This window comes from Piliocolobus tephrosceles, chromosome 14 (genome assembly GCF_002776525.5).
Source record: "Piliocolobus tephrosceles isolate RC106 chromosome 14, ASM277652v3, whole genome shotgun sequence".
Taxonomy (NCBI): Eukaryota; Metazoa; Chordata; class Mammalia; order Primates; family Cercopithecidae; genus Piliocolobus; species Piliocolobus tephrosceles.
In genome coordinates, this window is record NC_045447.1 from 102,831,524 (window position 1) to 102,848,284 (window position 16,761).

The 16,761-nt window shown below is 38.2% G+C and overlaps 1 protein-coding gene across 2 annotated transcripts in view; it reads right to left on the reverse strand.

Moving 5' to 3' along the window:
• Nucleotides 1-16,761, reverse strand: part of SHC3 (SHC adaptor protein 3) — a 171,621-nt gene that overhangs the window by 106,623 nt on the left and 48,237 nt on the right. For both annotated transcript variants that reach the window (XM_023194549.2, XM_023194548.2), the window contains exon 2: nt 548-618. In XM_023194549.2, the coding sequence (XP_023050317.2) occupies nt 548-618 (71 nt within the window). The remainder of the gene's footprint in view (nt 1-547; nt 619-16,761) is intronic.

Sequence of the window (16,761 nt, forward strand, 5' to 3'; positions counted from 1 at the left end):
TAAATATTGCCCCCCAAGAAGCTTTCATTCTACTTGGTGGTGGAGAATATATAAAACCTGTTCAAAGTCACAGACACCTTAAAGAATTGGTCTGCTTACTGAATGACCTACTCCCATGGCTGTTTCTGCTTCCAATTCTATGCATCTTACTCTCTGTGTATACTGTTGGAAAGTCTTTCTTGACATCTTGATTTTCTTTTTTAAAAAGTACATGGTTCAGTACATTTTAAAATACCAATCTTGTGTTACAGTTTCACACATTAAAGAAACAAACATAAATACTCAGCTGCTCCATATGTCTGCAGCTAAATTATAAAAAGAGCGTGCAAGGGCAGAGTGTCCTTCAAGGTACTGTGGTTGAGAGATATACATCGCAAACATGGATGAACAAGCCCATGTCTTGAGATGAGAACAGTCCTGACTCACTGTCACCAGTAACCAACCCTCCAAGGGCCGGTCTTTTCCTCTAAAAATGTCTCAGCTGTTAACCTCTGAAATCCTTCCTTCTGAAGTAAAATCACAGGAGTCCATTTTCAAGAGAGCTTACCTGGTAATTTGTGTTCTTGTACTGAAGTCAAGAGACCTCATTGAGCGCAGAACTTCAATGCACCCCAAGTACTGCAAGGGGAAAAAATGTAAATCGTGAGCCCTGAGAGCTGAGATAAAGAGACAACTCCTAACTACACAAGGGCATTTTTGGGAGCCATGTATATTTCTTAAATCACATTTTAACTTTAAATTCTAGGGTGAGGCTTTGTTTTTGTTTCTATAAAAGCAATAACTCACAGCCACAAGAAAATATCGTGAGTGGTTAGATTGGCACTACACTAGATTTTTCTAAAATTAGTATTAGTATTTTCGTCTTATTTGGATGTATACTTTTTAAAGCTTTTATGGAAGTATAACTTCTATTCTGTGAAATCCAAGGATCTTAAATGTTTAATTCAATGATTGTTTAAACATATATTTGCCATAAAACTACCACCCAGACCTCAACATTGCATTTCTAGTCTTTTATGAGGCTTCTACAGGTTTACAATTTTTAGAGAAAGAATGAAAACATGATATGACCAACATTTTCATCAACATTAAATGTCATTATCTAATAAACATATTTTGGGTTCTATGAACTATAGATTACCCTCAAAGGTGATTTACTTTGGTTTATCAGAAGGCCCTCTTCTGCATGATCATGAATTTTTAGAAGCTCAGATTTATACATCTAAATGTATAGCTAAATTTTGATCAGTTTCACACATGAAAATGTACATGTGTAAGTATATGGACATAACTAAAGTTATGGATAAAGAACTAGATCCAATATTTATGTTCCAAAGCCCTTGGGGAGTTTGAAGATACAGATGTTTCAGATAAATGCCTTAGATTTAGCAGGAGGAGATCTCATGGCATGGTACAGAAAAAACTGCATTTAAATTATTTAGAAAATGTTAATTGGAGGCTGGCTTTGTCATATCTTCTTATAAAACTTTAAAAAATATCTAGCCTGTCTGCACACCCATAAATGTGATTATTATTCCCACCATTGCACCAGTACCAATATCACTATTGTCACTAAGATATGTGAAGACCACAACAAACTTTGCAGACTCAGGGGATTACCATACCTAACACCATCAGAGTTATAGGACTACCACAACAAACATCATCATGGAATTACTTGAATACCTCAACCACCATGGCTGCATTAAGAGAATACCACTACCAAGGCAGATATTTGAATAGCACCACCACCATCACAGTTATGTGAATTCCATGACCAATGTCACAGAGAAATATGAATTAGGCTACCATCAACATTGCAGACTTATGTGATTACAACAACCAACATCACGAGTTCATGTGAATAATAGGACCAATGTCACAGAGTTATGTGAATACCACCAGCATCAAAGCCACAGAATTATCCAAATACCAGAGCCATCATTGCAGAGTTATGTGAAAACCATGACCTGTGTCACAAAGTTACATGAATACCACAACTGACAACAGAGTTATCTGAATACCATGAACATCAATATCATAGAATTATGGGAATACCATCACCACCATGCTGTTCCAGAATTATGAAAATTATGAAAACCACAAAAAAACCAACGTGGCAGAGTTATACGAATACCACCACTATCATTGTGGAATTATGTAAATATCATGCCAATGCCATAGAGTTATTTGAGAACTATGAACAATTCAGAGTTATATTAACACTACCACCACCATTACAGAGCTGTGTAAATACCTGCCCTACCATGGATGTATACAGTCAGCCCTACATGTGTGCAGGTCCCACATTCACAGATTCAACAAACTGTGGATTGAAAATAGAAAGAAAAACAATAAAAGTAACGCAAATAAACAATATAGTAACAACTATTTACATAGCATTTATATTAGGTATCATAAATAATCTAGAGAGGATTCAAAGTATAAAGAAGGCTATGCACAGGCTACATGTAAATACTATACCATATTATATACGGGATCTGAGCATCTATGGATTTTGGTATACTACAGGGTCCTGAAACCACTCCATGGATGCCAGGGGATGAGAATATTTATATAAATAACATGACTAGAGTCACAGAATTACGCAAATACTCCATCCATTATCACAGAGTTAAGTGAAAACTATGACCAATGTTGCAGAGTTATATAAATACCACTACCATTGTTGCAGAGTTATAATTTGCAACCTCATCCAACATTACATGTTTATAAGAATACCACCAGCAGTAACACTGCAGTTACGTGAATATAATCCCCACCACTATCATAAAATTAGGTGAATACCACTACCACTGATGTCGCAGCATGATGTGAATGTCACGTTCAACATGACAGTTATGCGAATAGGCAACCAATGATACAGTTATGGGGGTATCACCCACACTACCATCACAGGATTATGGGAATAGCACAACCAAGTTGCAGGGTTATTTGAATACCATGACTACCATCACAGTATATGAATATCATGACCACCAGAGTAGAGTACCACCTGCATCAACTTCACAGAATATATGAAAAACCTGACTGACATCTCAGAGTTAGATGAGTATTGCCTCCTCTGTCACTGCAGAGTCATGTCAATGCCACCACTAATAACCTCACAGATTTATTAGAATGACACAGCCAACTTTGCAGAGTTATCCATATATTACCATGACCAATACCACAGAATATTGTGAATACCACCATGACCAACACCACAGAGCTACATGAATACCACCAATGAAAATGATGCAAAATTATGTGCAATGGAGTTATATTGACACCATGTTCACTGTCAGAGATATTATAAATACCACAACCGCCAATGCTGCAAAATTGCGTGACTATCATGGCAAATGTCGTGGGTTCATGTGAATACCACTGCCACCAATAGAGAATTATGTATATACCATCATCAGCAATGTCACAGTGCCATGTGAGTATCACCAGCAGCATCAATGCATAATTATGTTAACATCATGATCATCTCAGAGTTGCATGCACACCATGATGAACTGCACAATGCACGTCAATCCTACTACTACCAACATTGCAGAGTCACGCAAATACCAGGACCACTTTCAAAAGATTGTGTGAACGCCATGAGTAATGTCATTGAGTTATATGACCACCAGCAACAACACTGTAGTGTCACATGAACAGCAATGACAATGTCACAGATTTACCTGAATACAACCGCCACTCTTGCACTTAGAGTAACACAACCACCACCATCATCACAGAACTATGTGAATACAATGATCAGTATCACAGTTATGTGAATAGCACCATAAACATTGCAGAAATATGTAAATACCACCACCACCAATGTCAGTGTTAGGCAAGGACCACAATTAATTTCACAATTATGTGACTATCAGCAGCAGAACCATAGCACAGTTATGTGTGTACCACCATCGATGTTGCAAAATTACATGATACTGTGATGAAGGTTGCAATATGGGACTATTAGGACAAATTTCACAGTTATGTGAACCCCACCATCAACTCCAATATTGCAGTCATGTAAATACCACAATCATGAGTGCAGAATTACATAAACATCACCAACAATGTCACCATGTTATGAGACTAACACTACCACAGTGTTGCACAATTATGTCAATGCCACAGCAAATGTTGCCGAGTTATGTGAACACCATGACAAACTTTGCAGTCTGTGACCACTATCATGGTGTTATGTGAATACAACCAACATCACAGAGTGATGTGGATACACCTCCACCACTATCACAGTTACGTGAATACAACCACCACCACCACCACAGAGTTTATGGATACTGTGGCTATTGCCACAGAGTTGTGTGGACACCACAACCAAAGCTGCAGAAACATGTGAATACCACCAACACCAACACCACAACATCAACAGACGTGAAAACCACAACTGGCATCACAGTTATGTGAATACCATACACAATGATGCAAAACCGTCAATACCAACACTCAGAGTTATATGAATACCATGACCTCCCATGTCACAGTTATGTTAGCACTATAAACAATGACGCAAAACTATGTCAATACCAACACTCAGTTATATGAATACTATGACTTCCACGTCACAGTTACGTGAATACTGTGAACAGTATCACTGAATTATGTAAATACCACCACCAACATCACAGAATTATGTGAATACCTCCATCAACGTCACAAAGTGAAATGAATACCATCAACAACATGGCAGAATTATGTGGATACCACAACAATACTGCAGTTACATAAGTGCCACCGACACCGTAACAGAGAGATGTTTGTACCACATCCACCAGCACAGAATCATGGGAATGCCACTGTCACCACTATCACATCAATAACAATCAGCATTGCAGAGTTATGTAAATATGACCATAATCAGCATCACAGATTTTTGGGATAATGCCCTGCTCCTCTGTCATAAGGTTACGTTAAGATCACAACCAAGGTAGCAGATTTATGTAAATATCACAATGTAGATATTAAAGAGTGACGTGGTTACCACCCACTAACACATAGTCACAGAATTACGTAAAGACCACCACTTCTTTTACAGAGTTATGTATAGCCTGGGCCTAATTTCTTGGGGTTATATTACCACCAACATCACCTTTGCAGTGAATGTGAATACCAGCACCAATGTCACAGACCTGAATTGCCCTCTCAAGGGTGTGCACAATTTGTCCTCTCAGCACCCGTGCATAAGCAAGCATAGTGGTCTCTGTCCTTCCCAAGACTGCAGTGTCAATCTTTTGAATCTTTGCCAAGGATAAGCAAAAGTAACTCATTCTGTTTTAGTTTGCATTTCCCTCAAATCTAATAAGGTGATTTTTCTTACATGCTTATTGGCCATTTGTATTTCTTTTTCTGTTATTTGATTGTTCATATCTTTCGGCCCAGTTTTCAATTCAGTTATTTATGTTTTTCTTTTAGATTAATTGATGTTAACTTCTTATTCAATCATTTTTCTTTTGGTGGCATCTACATTTTATCTGACAAAAATTACTGCTTTCAGTTGTTAGAGGTATTTTGGGAAAAAAGAAAATTATGACTGTAGGTAATTACTATAATCATAGATGTTGGTTGTTTTCTAGATGGCTTCTGAGAGTCTTGTTTTGTTTAAGAAGGTCTTCCTGACCTGAAGTTCTTACTAATATTCTTTTAACCTTTATTTTAATAATATTTATCATTTATGCATTCATTTGTTTATTTAATGTTTTTCATTTAGCTTTTCAATTCATTTGAAATGCACTGGTCTACATAGGACACAGGAAGAGTTATGATATTTAGCTGCCAGATGGACTGTCATTCATGTTCATACCACTTATATAATAAGTCATCCATTTCTTCCTGAACTAAGGTACCAACTTGGCAGTATATTAAATTCCTATTTCTGTATGGATTTTTATCTGAATTCTATTCTGTTTATTTGTCAACTGCTGTCCCTTGTATGTATTTTTTCTTAAGAGATTTAAAATCATTTTGTGAAGTTTCCTTACCCCTCAAAAATGATTTAGATTCTTATTGAAATGTCATATTATAGTCTATACTTTTCTTCTACAGTGTATTCCAAGGCACTTTTTTTTTCAAGCATTGGTCACCACTGGGAGTGAGAGTTTAATTTTTTTCCATTTCATCTCTACCTTTTTTTTTCTTTTTCTTTTTTTTTTTTTTTTTTGCTAACAGAGACAAAAATCTATTGACTTAGGGTAAAAGGAGAAAACTCAAGCTGTGGGCTCCAGAGATGTACAAAACTGGATTATGAAAGCTGAACAATGGAGCCCAGAAAATCTCCTAGTGCCAAAACGACTGAAACACAAATGGAAATGTAGTGTTAGAGTTTAGATCCATCTGCCTCATAGGAATTCCAGAAAAAGAAAATTTTAAAAAGAAGAAAAGAAATATTAAAATATCAGCAAAACAAAATGTTTAGAGAGAGGGGTGGTCACATTTTCATGGCTCCCAGGAGAAATGTGAAGAAAGATGCACTCATAGAACACAGTAGCCTCATTTCAGGACACACAAATCAAGAGAGAAACATTCTAAAAGTTTTCCAGGAGTAGGGGAAAAGAAAAAAAAAAAAAAAAGACAGGTTACTTAAAAAGGTAGGAGGCGTGGAATAATGTTAGTGTTCTCTTTCAGCACCAAATACATGAAGACAAATAACATCATCAAAAGTCTGAAGAATAGAAATATTGAGCCAAGAATCTTACATGCACCCAAACTAGCATCCCAGTAGGAGGGCAAAGCGAGGACTCAGAAAGTTAACCACCCACAGACACTCTGAAGGAATTATTCCAGAAAAACAATGAATACAAAGAAGAGGAGGATGTGGGCTGCAAGAAACAATGACGATAAAAGAATCAGTAAAAGTTGCAGATACACCTTATGCCTTAATAATTATTGATGCGTAACTTTAAATACGTATTTTTTACAATGATCAGAAACTAGTATCTCAGGAGATCTAAATATGGTAGGTAAGGGAATGATGGCAAGGAGAGGTAGGAGAAGAAAAGGTAAAGCATGCCAAGGGCTGTTCAGTTTTGTAGGGGTAGATCCAGAACTGATTAGTTCTAGGTAGCAGTAAAAAATTATGTTTATATATGTGTGTAAAAATTTATATACTGCTGTAAAAATAAGAATAGAATAAGAGACCTTCAAACTACTACAGAACAAAAGAAAAAATAGCCCAGCCAGTAAAAAGAAGGTATACAAATAGAATATGCACAGATGAAAGGCAAAGATAAAATATAAACGTCAGCAATAGTTCCCAATACCTCAGTAATCACAATAACCATAAATGCATCAAACCTGTCAATTAAAAGTCAAAGCCTTTCACATTGATTGGCTTTGTATGGGTTAAATATGTATGGGTTAAATAAAGTGATAAAAAAAAGGCAAAGGGAATACTAAATACATAAAACATTCTATATCAGACAAATGCTAGCAAAAGAAAACACGGGTTTAATGTGGGGAAATATCTTGTTTACAATAGCAAGAAAGAAAAAACATAAAATGAATTTAATGAGAAATGTACAAAATCAAATAGAAGAAAACTTTAATGAAAGATGAATAAATAAAAGAAAACATGCTTATGTGGAAAGACATGCCATGCTTCCTGGATTGGAAGATTCAATAGAAAACATGCCAATTCTTCCCCAAATTAATCTACAATTTAACTATAACAATTAAGCTCCAACAGCACTTTTCCCCCAGAACTTGGGAAACTAATTCTAAAGTATATGTAATAAAAGATGATCCTTAAGAACACAAAGAAATTTCTGAAGAAGATAAAAAGGAACTAGTGAAAATAACGTGGGAACAGGTGAGTCATACAAGGAATTAGAAGACAGTCTAGGAGAAAGAGCACACACGTCCATGGGAACCATTGAAGAAAAGATGAGCCATAAGGCGATGCTGTGATTAGCTAGTACATTAAGAAGAGAATCCATGGAGCAGCCTAGCCTAGCCCAGTGCCATTGTGCAAAGTTGTGTAAGGCGTGTGTTACTGTGGTGCAGAATGGGACATTCTCCCCGCATGTCCAGTGTACCCCATACACAAATATAAAGGCTAAAATGGTTAAAGAGCCAAACCTAAGAAACAAGATATAAAAGCGTTATAAGAAACTAGAGAATAATATTTTTATAACAAGACCTAAAACTCAAAGGCCATAAGTGAACTTATGAAAATCAATAGTTTTTGTAAAACAGAACAAACGACATAGGTAGCATAAAAAGGCAAGTGAAAGATTGAGAAAAATGTAATAAATTGAACAAAAACTTTAATATCCAGGGTACTCAAAGAGTTTCTGTGAGTCATTAAGTCAGTCCATCAACTCTATAGAAAAAAATAGGCAAAGGGTACAAAAAGGAAATTCACAGAAGAAAGGCAATTGGCCAATATACATCTGTAAAGACTAGTAATCTGGGAAATTAAAATTAATGCTGAAAAAGATACAATTTTCCACCCAGCAGAATGGTCAAATTTGGTGAGAACACAGGAAAATGTGCCTTCTCACATATTCTTCGAGCAAATGTACTTTGATGAGGCCTTCTTGGAAGACTATTTGGAAGTATCTATGGATATACAAGATGCACTTGCCCTTTGACCCACTAACTTTATTTGTAGAACTCTATTCATGTGTAAGTGCCTAAAACTGTAAAGATATTTGTTAATTTCTTTCCTATACAGAGTGAGATTTTAGAATCTGGGCCATAATTCCGAGAGACACAATCTGGAATGCCATAACCCCAGATGCTGAAATCCCAGAAAGATCAAAATCCCAAAGATATAATTATGGAAAAAATTAATTATTTAAAATAAAATAAACATAAAATTTATTAAAAACTAAAAATTATTTAAAATAAATTTATTTACATTTTAAAAGAGGATTTATTTGAGAAACATAAAAACACCACTGAACACTGCATAGGCCACTAGGCCTATTGCCTATAAACTAGGCAATGATAACACGTATTTTTGCAAGCATAAACACTTAGGTATGCTAACAACAGTTACATGGGTGTAAGTTATAGGCCTACAAATCATATTCATATTCTTAAAGTTTATATAACTGCTGTCATCTGAACTATTGTGATGGACAATCTAAGACTTTTAATGAGATCAATCAAAAACTGTGATGGGTCACTACCACATATGCAGTCACCCAAAGAACTGAGATCAAGAAATTCTTTCACCAGTGCAAATGCACAAAAAGAAGGAAGTTTCAATTTTTTTTTTTCTTGAGATAGAGTTTCACTCTTGTTGCCCTGGCTGGAGTGCAATGGTGCGATCTCAGCTCACCACAACCTCCGCCTCCCGGGTTCAAGTGATTCTCCTGCCTAAGGCTCCCGAATAGCTGGGATTACAGGTAATGCGCCACCATGCCCGGCTAATTTTGTATTTTTAGTAGAGATCGGGTTTCTCCATGTTGGTCAGGCTGGTCTCGAACTCCTGACCTCAGGGGATCTGCCCACCTTGGCCTCCCAAAGTGCTGGGATTACAAGTGTAAGCCACTGCGCTGGCTGGAAGTTTCAATGTTTTTAAGTACACACACAATGCTTACACACAAAGTCAATGTTGTGATACTGCACTTGTGTAGAGTCAAATTTGCATGAAAATGCATAAAATGAATTAGAACTCTCTAAAAGTCTTTACACAATTTATACTTCCAGTATTAGAAATGATGTAAAGATGAAATGCATGGCATGGTGAATTATAAACAAATAATGCTAACAATTTAAAGTAGTGGGGGAAAAGATTTTAAATACTTTATAAACCTAAAAAGAAAATTTGATATGAAGAATTGTATTATAAGGATAAATTACAGCAATTGCACAGAGTTAGTCCATAAGAGCTGGCCAACTTTCACTATCATTAACTATATTTGGAAGTCTTGCATCATGATAAACTACTGCTTTTTTCTTTTAGGTCATGGCTCTCCTTGGAGAATAAATTCACATTCATTTTCTCCATGCTGATGCTCTTGAAATCCTTCCATAATTCTATATACCCCAACACAAGAATTCCCTATTAAATTTTTTCATCTTCTGAGCCATGCTTCTGTGTTGTTTTGGACACCTGGAAATCCATTTCACATGCACTCATATACAGACCACACATTTGGTGAAAATAATACCAGTGATAGAACAGCAACACCATTGCATAAATGTCCTCTTATCCTATCATGCACGTAATTACTTCTGAAGCAGTTAGTAACTTTGCAACCCTCTTCAGGCAAATGAAGCTTTAATTCACTAAAAGCTGCTGGAATGTCACTAGCTGGCAGGAATGCCAATGCAGAGAAATGATGCATTTTTAAAACTTTCGTCATTGCCATATCATGTGGCCAATCCACTCATCTGAACTGTCTACCAAATGCATTGGGCTGAATTGAAAAAAACAACCTTTATTAGTAATAACTTGAAATTCACTTTTAGAAGGTTTGACAACACCTATTTCCAAACCTACCATTACGGCTTAGGGATTTAATTAAATGTTGGGGATTTTAGACCAAATGCAACAATTTTTAAAACGATGTACATTTAGATTCTCCAAAAGACACCAGTACTTCCTCCACATTCTATTAGTTAAAGCAAGTCACAGCGTTAGCCAGATTCATGGGGAGGGGGCCACCTAAGGGTATGAAACTGAGAAGACTTGGCTCATTGAGTCAGCCTTTGGAGACAAGTGGGCAGAGAGGAGACTCGGATGAAGCAGGTGCTGCTAGGGTGGGGAGTCAGGTAGGGGAGTAGGAATTGTGGGAAGGAAGCCTTTTACCTCTAAATCTTCTGTTACCAAGGGATGGGCTTGCTTCCCGATCAGCATAGAAACCAATACTATGGCACCAGCTTTTGTGAAAAGAAAGGCTTTATGGCAAGTCAACTGGCAAGGAGACAGGAGGCAAGGCTCAACTCTGACTCTCCAAACTGGGAGTGGGTCATGCTTTTATAGCATTGCTAACTAGTCCCAGGTGATGCCAATGAAGCTGATCTGCCAGGTGGTTGATGTTACCAATTAGGAGTTTGAAGCTTTTCCCCATTGCACATGCCTGGGCTACGTGATACAATTTTGGCTCTGCACTGTGGCTAACAACTTAAGCAATGGTTAATCAGCTTCAGCTGGTTCTGTGGTTATACTTCTGTTTTGTTTAAACATGTTGTAACAAGAATGTGTTTACTAATTACTTGCACAACTTCAAATAATAAAAAAACTAAAAATATTTTCCACCAAAAAAGACCATGCTTAATAAAATTAGACCTCCATAGTGTGATCAGAATTGCTCACAAAGCAACCAATGGATATCTGGTGACTACAATTTGAAGCTATCTGGAACCTCTCTCCTCAATGATCCTCTTGAGGGTCATCTCATTCTGATGAAGGATGGAAGAGGGAAGGGGCGGCAGTGAGACCAGCCAGCTCTCTTCCTCTGACAAGTCTCAGGTGGGCTTGTCCATGTTCATCATTGAAATTCTTCCTCCTGGCTTCAGGAATTGGTCAGGGATGGGTGTGTGATCCCAGCCAAGCCAGTGTGTCAAGATCTGGGGGTGTCGCTAGAACTGCCTGGAGCATCAACTGCTTTTTGTTTTTGACAAAGTCAAACCCAGCTTCAGAGAGCTACACATCATTCCATCCTCCTGTTTCTCAGCCACCAAACTTTCCTGACCAGAGGAGGTTAGAAGAATTCATGGATCATTAACCCTGGTGACTTCTACCTTCAGTGACTATTAGAGCCATCTTCTGAAGTCCATTTGGAATGATGGTGTGCCCAGACCTGTTGTTTCCAAGCAGGGCCCAAAAATGGGAATGTTATCCATGCTAGATCTGATGGAAAATCTATTATAACGTGAACATTTTATTGTTAGTATGCTGACTAATTTGCCTTTTAGGCATCTGGTACTGGGCAAAAGGGGGTCTCTTAAATGACTTTAAAATATTTAAGCAATCATTCAATTGTAGCTAATAATAATAGAAGCATTTGTTTCCTAATTACATATAAAAACTCCTGCATTGCCAACAAACATATGAAAAAAAAAAAGCTCATCGTCACTGGTCATCAGAGAAATGCAAATCAAAACCACAATGAGATACCATCTCATGCCAGTTAGAATGGTGATCATTTAAAAGTCTGGAAACAACAGATGCTAGCAAGAATGTGGAGAAATCGGAACGCTTTTACACTGTTGGTGGGAGTGTAAATTAATTCAACCATTGTGGAAGAGTGTGGCGATTCCTCAAGGCTCTAGAACCAGAAATACAATTTGACCTAGCAATCCCATTACTGGGTATATACCCAAAGAATTATGAATCATTCTACTATAAAGACACATTAACACATATGTTTATTGCAGTAATATTTACAATAGCAAAGACTTGGAACCAACACAAATGCCCATCAATGATACACTGGATAAAGAAAATGTGGCACATGTACACCATGGAATACCATGCAGCCATAAAAAAGAATGAGCTTATGTCCTTTACATGGACATGGATGAAGCTAGAAACCACCATCCTCAGCAAACTAACACAGGAACAGAAAACCAAACACCACATGTTCTCACTCATAAGTGGGAGTCGAACAATGAGAACACATGGACATAGGGAGGGGAACATCACACACCGGGGCCTTCAGGGGGTGAGGGGAAGGGGAGGGAGAGCGTTAGGATAAATACCTAATGCATGCGGGGCTTAAAACCTAGATGACAGATAGATAGGTGCAGCAAACCACCATGGCACATGTCTACTTATGTAATAAAACCTGCACATTCAGCACAGGTATCGCAGAACTTAAAGTAAAATAAATAAGAAATCTGAAAAAAGGACAAAAATATCTCCCGCATTACTCAATTAAATGTGCATTTGCACCTATTAGGATGTTCTGGTAGGGAGGAACTAAATCTTGCATTGCATTCAAAGACCTTAGAATTTACTAGTCATGCCCGAAAAAGTCATCATGTGGGGCAGCAAAAGAAATACACAGAAGCCAGAATTGGAGATAAACTGCTGGGATTCAAGAAAGAGTACCATGGAACAACATACATGGGAGCTGCGGGTCTGCATCAGTGGGTCTCCAAGTGCTCAGGCCAGCAGCATCAACATCAAACAGGAGCTTGTTAGGAACACAAATCCCAAACCTTCTGCAAGCTTTCCAGGAAATTCTGATGTCCAGTCAAGTGTGAGATCTACCTGTATGAGACATCTAAATTTCTGAGCTTGCTTTGTCTTGTCAGTGTTGTGTTCAGGCCAGATAGGTTCAAATCTTGGTTCTTTAATTGTTTAATATTATTTTTGTTTTCAATTAAGTCTCCTTGAACCTCATTTTTCTTAAATGAGAACAGTGATGATGGTGTCTGCTTTCTGGATTTATTGTAAGTCTAAGTATCTCACATAGCTCCTGGCACACCATATTGTCAGAGGCGTTTGAACCAGAGCAACTCCATCTTGAATAGAAGCTGGGTAAAATGAGGCTGAGACCTAAAGGGCTGTGTTCCCAGAAGGTTAAGGCATTCTTAGTCACAGGATGAGATAGGAAGTCAGCACAAGATACAAGTCATAACGACCTTGCTAATAAAACAGGTTGCAGTAAAGAAGACCCACCAAAACCAAGATGGTGATGAGAGTGACCTCTGGTTGTCCTCACTGCTACACTCCCACCAGCGCCATGACAGTTTACAAATGCCAGACAATGTCAGGAGCTTACTTTATATGGTCTTAAAAGGGAAGGGACCCTCAGTTCCAGGAATTGCCCACCCGCTTCCCAGAAAACTCATGAATTATCTACCCCTTGTTTAGCAAATAATCAAAAAATAACCATAAAAATGGGCAACCAGTAGCTCTTGGGGCTGCTCTGCCTATGTAATAGCCATTCTTTTATTCCTTTACTTTCTTAATAAACTTGCTTTCATTTTACTCTATGGATTTGCTTCATATTATTTCTTGTGCAAGATCCAAGAACCCTTTCTTGGGGTCTGGATCAGGACCACTTTCAGGCAACATCTTTCCTGTGAACCATGGAAGGGACTATACTAAAGAGACCCCTGACCCAAAGGAAAATCATCTGCACACAACACCAATTGGCTGACTTTGGGTAAAGAGAGTGCCTTTACCCGGGTAAAGGATGAGATACGGTTAGAGACCCAACTTAGAGGAGCTAGAGACTCTCTCCTAAAGACAAAGTGGGTTAAAGGCCCCGCTTAATAAAAGGCAAGGATGAGTGACTGAACTTGGGTTCAAGGCCCAACTTAGGAAGGTTAGAGTCCTTCCTAACATTTAGTGGGTTATAGGCCCCATTCAGTAAAGTCTCTCTCTGCTAAGAATGGATCTGGTACCACAAGATATTAACTGCTATTCTCTTTCAATTAATCTGCCTTGCACTCTTTGCTAATGGCTTGGGTGATGGGATTAAGCATGTACAAGATCATGGGACATGGGGAGCTTTTTATTTCCCCAAAAGGGGAAACTTGAGAACTGATAGAACTGCTGAAAAAGGTCCCTTCACTATGGACAAGTTGCCTCCTGTTGATTCAGCATTTCTGAGATGGTTGGGTCTTCCTCTGGTCTCCCTGGGGTCCTCACTTTCCCCACCCTGGACGCAGGCAATGTTTTTCTCCCTTCCCTTTTTTTCTTTCTGTGCAAACCAGCTGAATGAATGATAAAAATCACCGTTTATCTCTTCTGTAAAGTTTTGATTCATTGGAAAAAGGATTTGTGAGGTTAGTCTTAAGCTGTCGTGAATCTGTTGTAGTTTGTGCTATGAAAGAGGGGTACCTTAGTATAGAACATGGCTTAGGACCCCATAAGCCTGCTGTTCAAGATGACCCAACAAACTGATCAGTTATGTCCTTGGGAGCTTGACCTTGTAACCATGTGGTGGTACTTTCTCTTAGTCTCTGCCACCCAGGGAACAGGAATTTTGGAATTCAAGTCATAGTTAGCCCTAAAAATTGTCTCAAGCAGTTAAAAGCCTTACAAGCTCAAAATTGACTGCTTTAGGCTCCTTCTGGGAAAAGCAATGGAGACTGCCCAGTGCTGTAGTTCAATAGCTAAAGGCTTTCTTTTCAAAATGGTGGCCTGGGTTCAGGGTTCAATTCCTGGCTTAAGAAATGAGTCCTTTCTAGTTTGATATCTGTGTGACCTTTGTCATTTTTTAATTCTTTTCCCCTCCATGATGAACAACTTCTGGCTTCCCTTCTTGAATTTTTCCTTTCTCTAAGCACCTGGGAGGTTAACTTTGGTACAGTTCAAAAACCAGAAATATTGGCAGTTTGGCATGGCTAAAGTCTGGTAATAAGAGATCTAAAATAATTTTTTTGAAACAGTGCTACAGTTAAAAGTCAGTTCAATGAAAAGTGGATATTCAAGCTCTAACAGCCTGGGGTTCCTTGAGAAAAACAGGAGGTGTCCCACAGACCCTGTTTTGGAAAAAAACCTCTGTCTTCCTCATGAAACCCCAGGAATTAAAAGTGGATAGATCCTTCTCAAAATCTGAGGCTCTGTTCTGTTTTGCATTGTGTTATCTGACGTGTTTGACTTTGGGAGGTGTCAGAAATTACTTTCCATTATGAAAGGGCTTTGGTGTGCAATAACTAGGTAGGAAATATACTTTGGGGGATAGCTAATGGCAGTCATGGGGGGATACTTGCCTCTTCACATGTTTGTATCAGAGAAGTATGCTCTTGGTCACCTAGAAGGTATGGCAATGTCCCCACTCCGCCCCCACATTGAGAAATAAAACTCCCACAGGAGATGGGCTGAGTACCTCTTTTTGGAATATAGGACCCAGTATAAAAATGGGACCCTTAATTTTTGAGATCTGTTTTGCCTTCCCGCTATGCCTGCTTATTAGGCTGTAGAAATTGCATGCTTTCCTGGCCCTGTTCCTCCAAGGGCTCCACCCTGAAACAAGTAATCCAATTAAGAAACTGGTAAATGAAAAATCATACAACTACTGGATCTTCTTCTGTCTGTCAGTGTATTTATATGTGTTGTGTGTGTGATGTCTACATATGAAAGGACTTTGATTAATTAGTTTAAAAATAATAAGAGCTTAAATAAAATATTTTATCAGATAAGAAAAAAATATAATGACTTTTGGTTCATGTGACCTTAGTAAGCTTTGAGAAATAAAGGCAGTTTTAAAGATTATTAGTAAAATTAAAATGTCTTCAAAATTTAGACATTTGGTCTAAATGATGCAGGTCAGATATTAGGTTTGCTAAATGCTTTTAAAGTCATAAACTGCTACTTTGACTTTCAAAAATTGTTCAGAACAAAAGTCAGCAGAAACTTCTACAGACTTAAATGTCCCTGTTTGACAGCTTTGAAGAGAGTAGTGGTTCTCCCAGCATGGAGTTTGAGATCTGAGAACGGACAGACTACCTCCTCAAGTGGGTCCCTGACCCATGAGTAGCCTAACTGGGAGAAATCTCCCAGTAGGGGCCAACTGACACCTCATACAGCCAGCTGCCGCTCTGAGACTAAGCTTCCAGAGGAAGGATCAGGCAGCAACATTTACCGTTCTGCAATATTTGCTGTTCTGCAGCCTTCCCTGGTGATACTCAGGCAAACAGGGTCTGGAGTGGACCTCCAGCAAATTCCAACAGACCTGCAGCTGAGGGTCCTGACTGTTAGAAGGAAAACTAACAAATAGAAAGGACATCCACCCCAAAACCCCATCTGTATGTCACCACCATCAAAGAAAGACCAAAGGTAGATAAAAACCACAAAGATGGGGAGAAACCAGAGCAGAA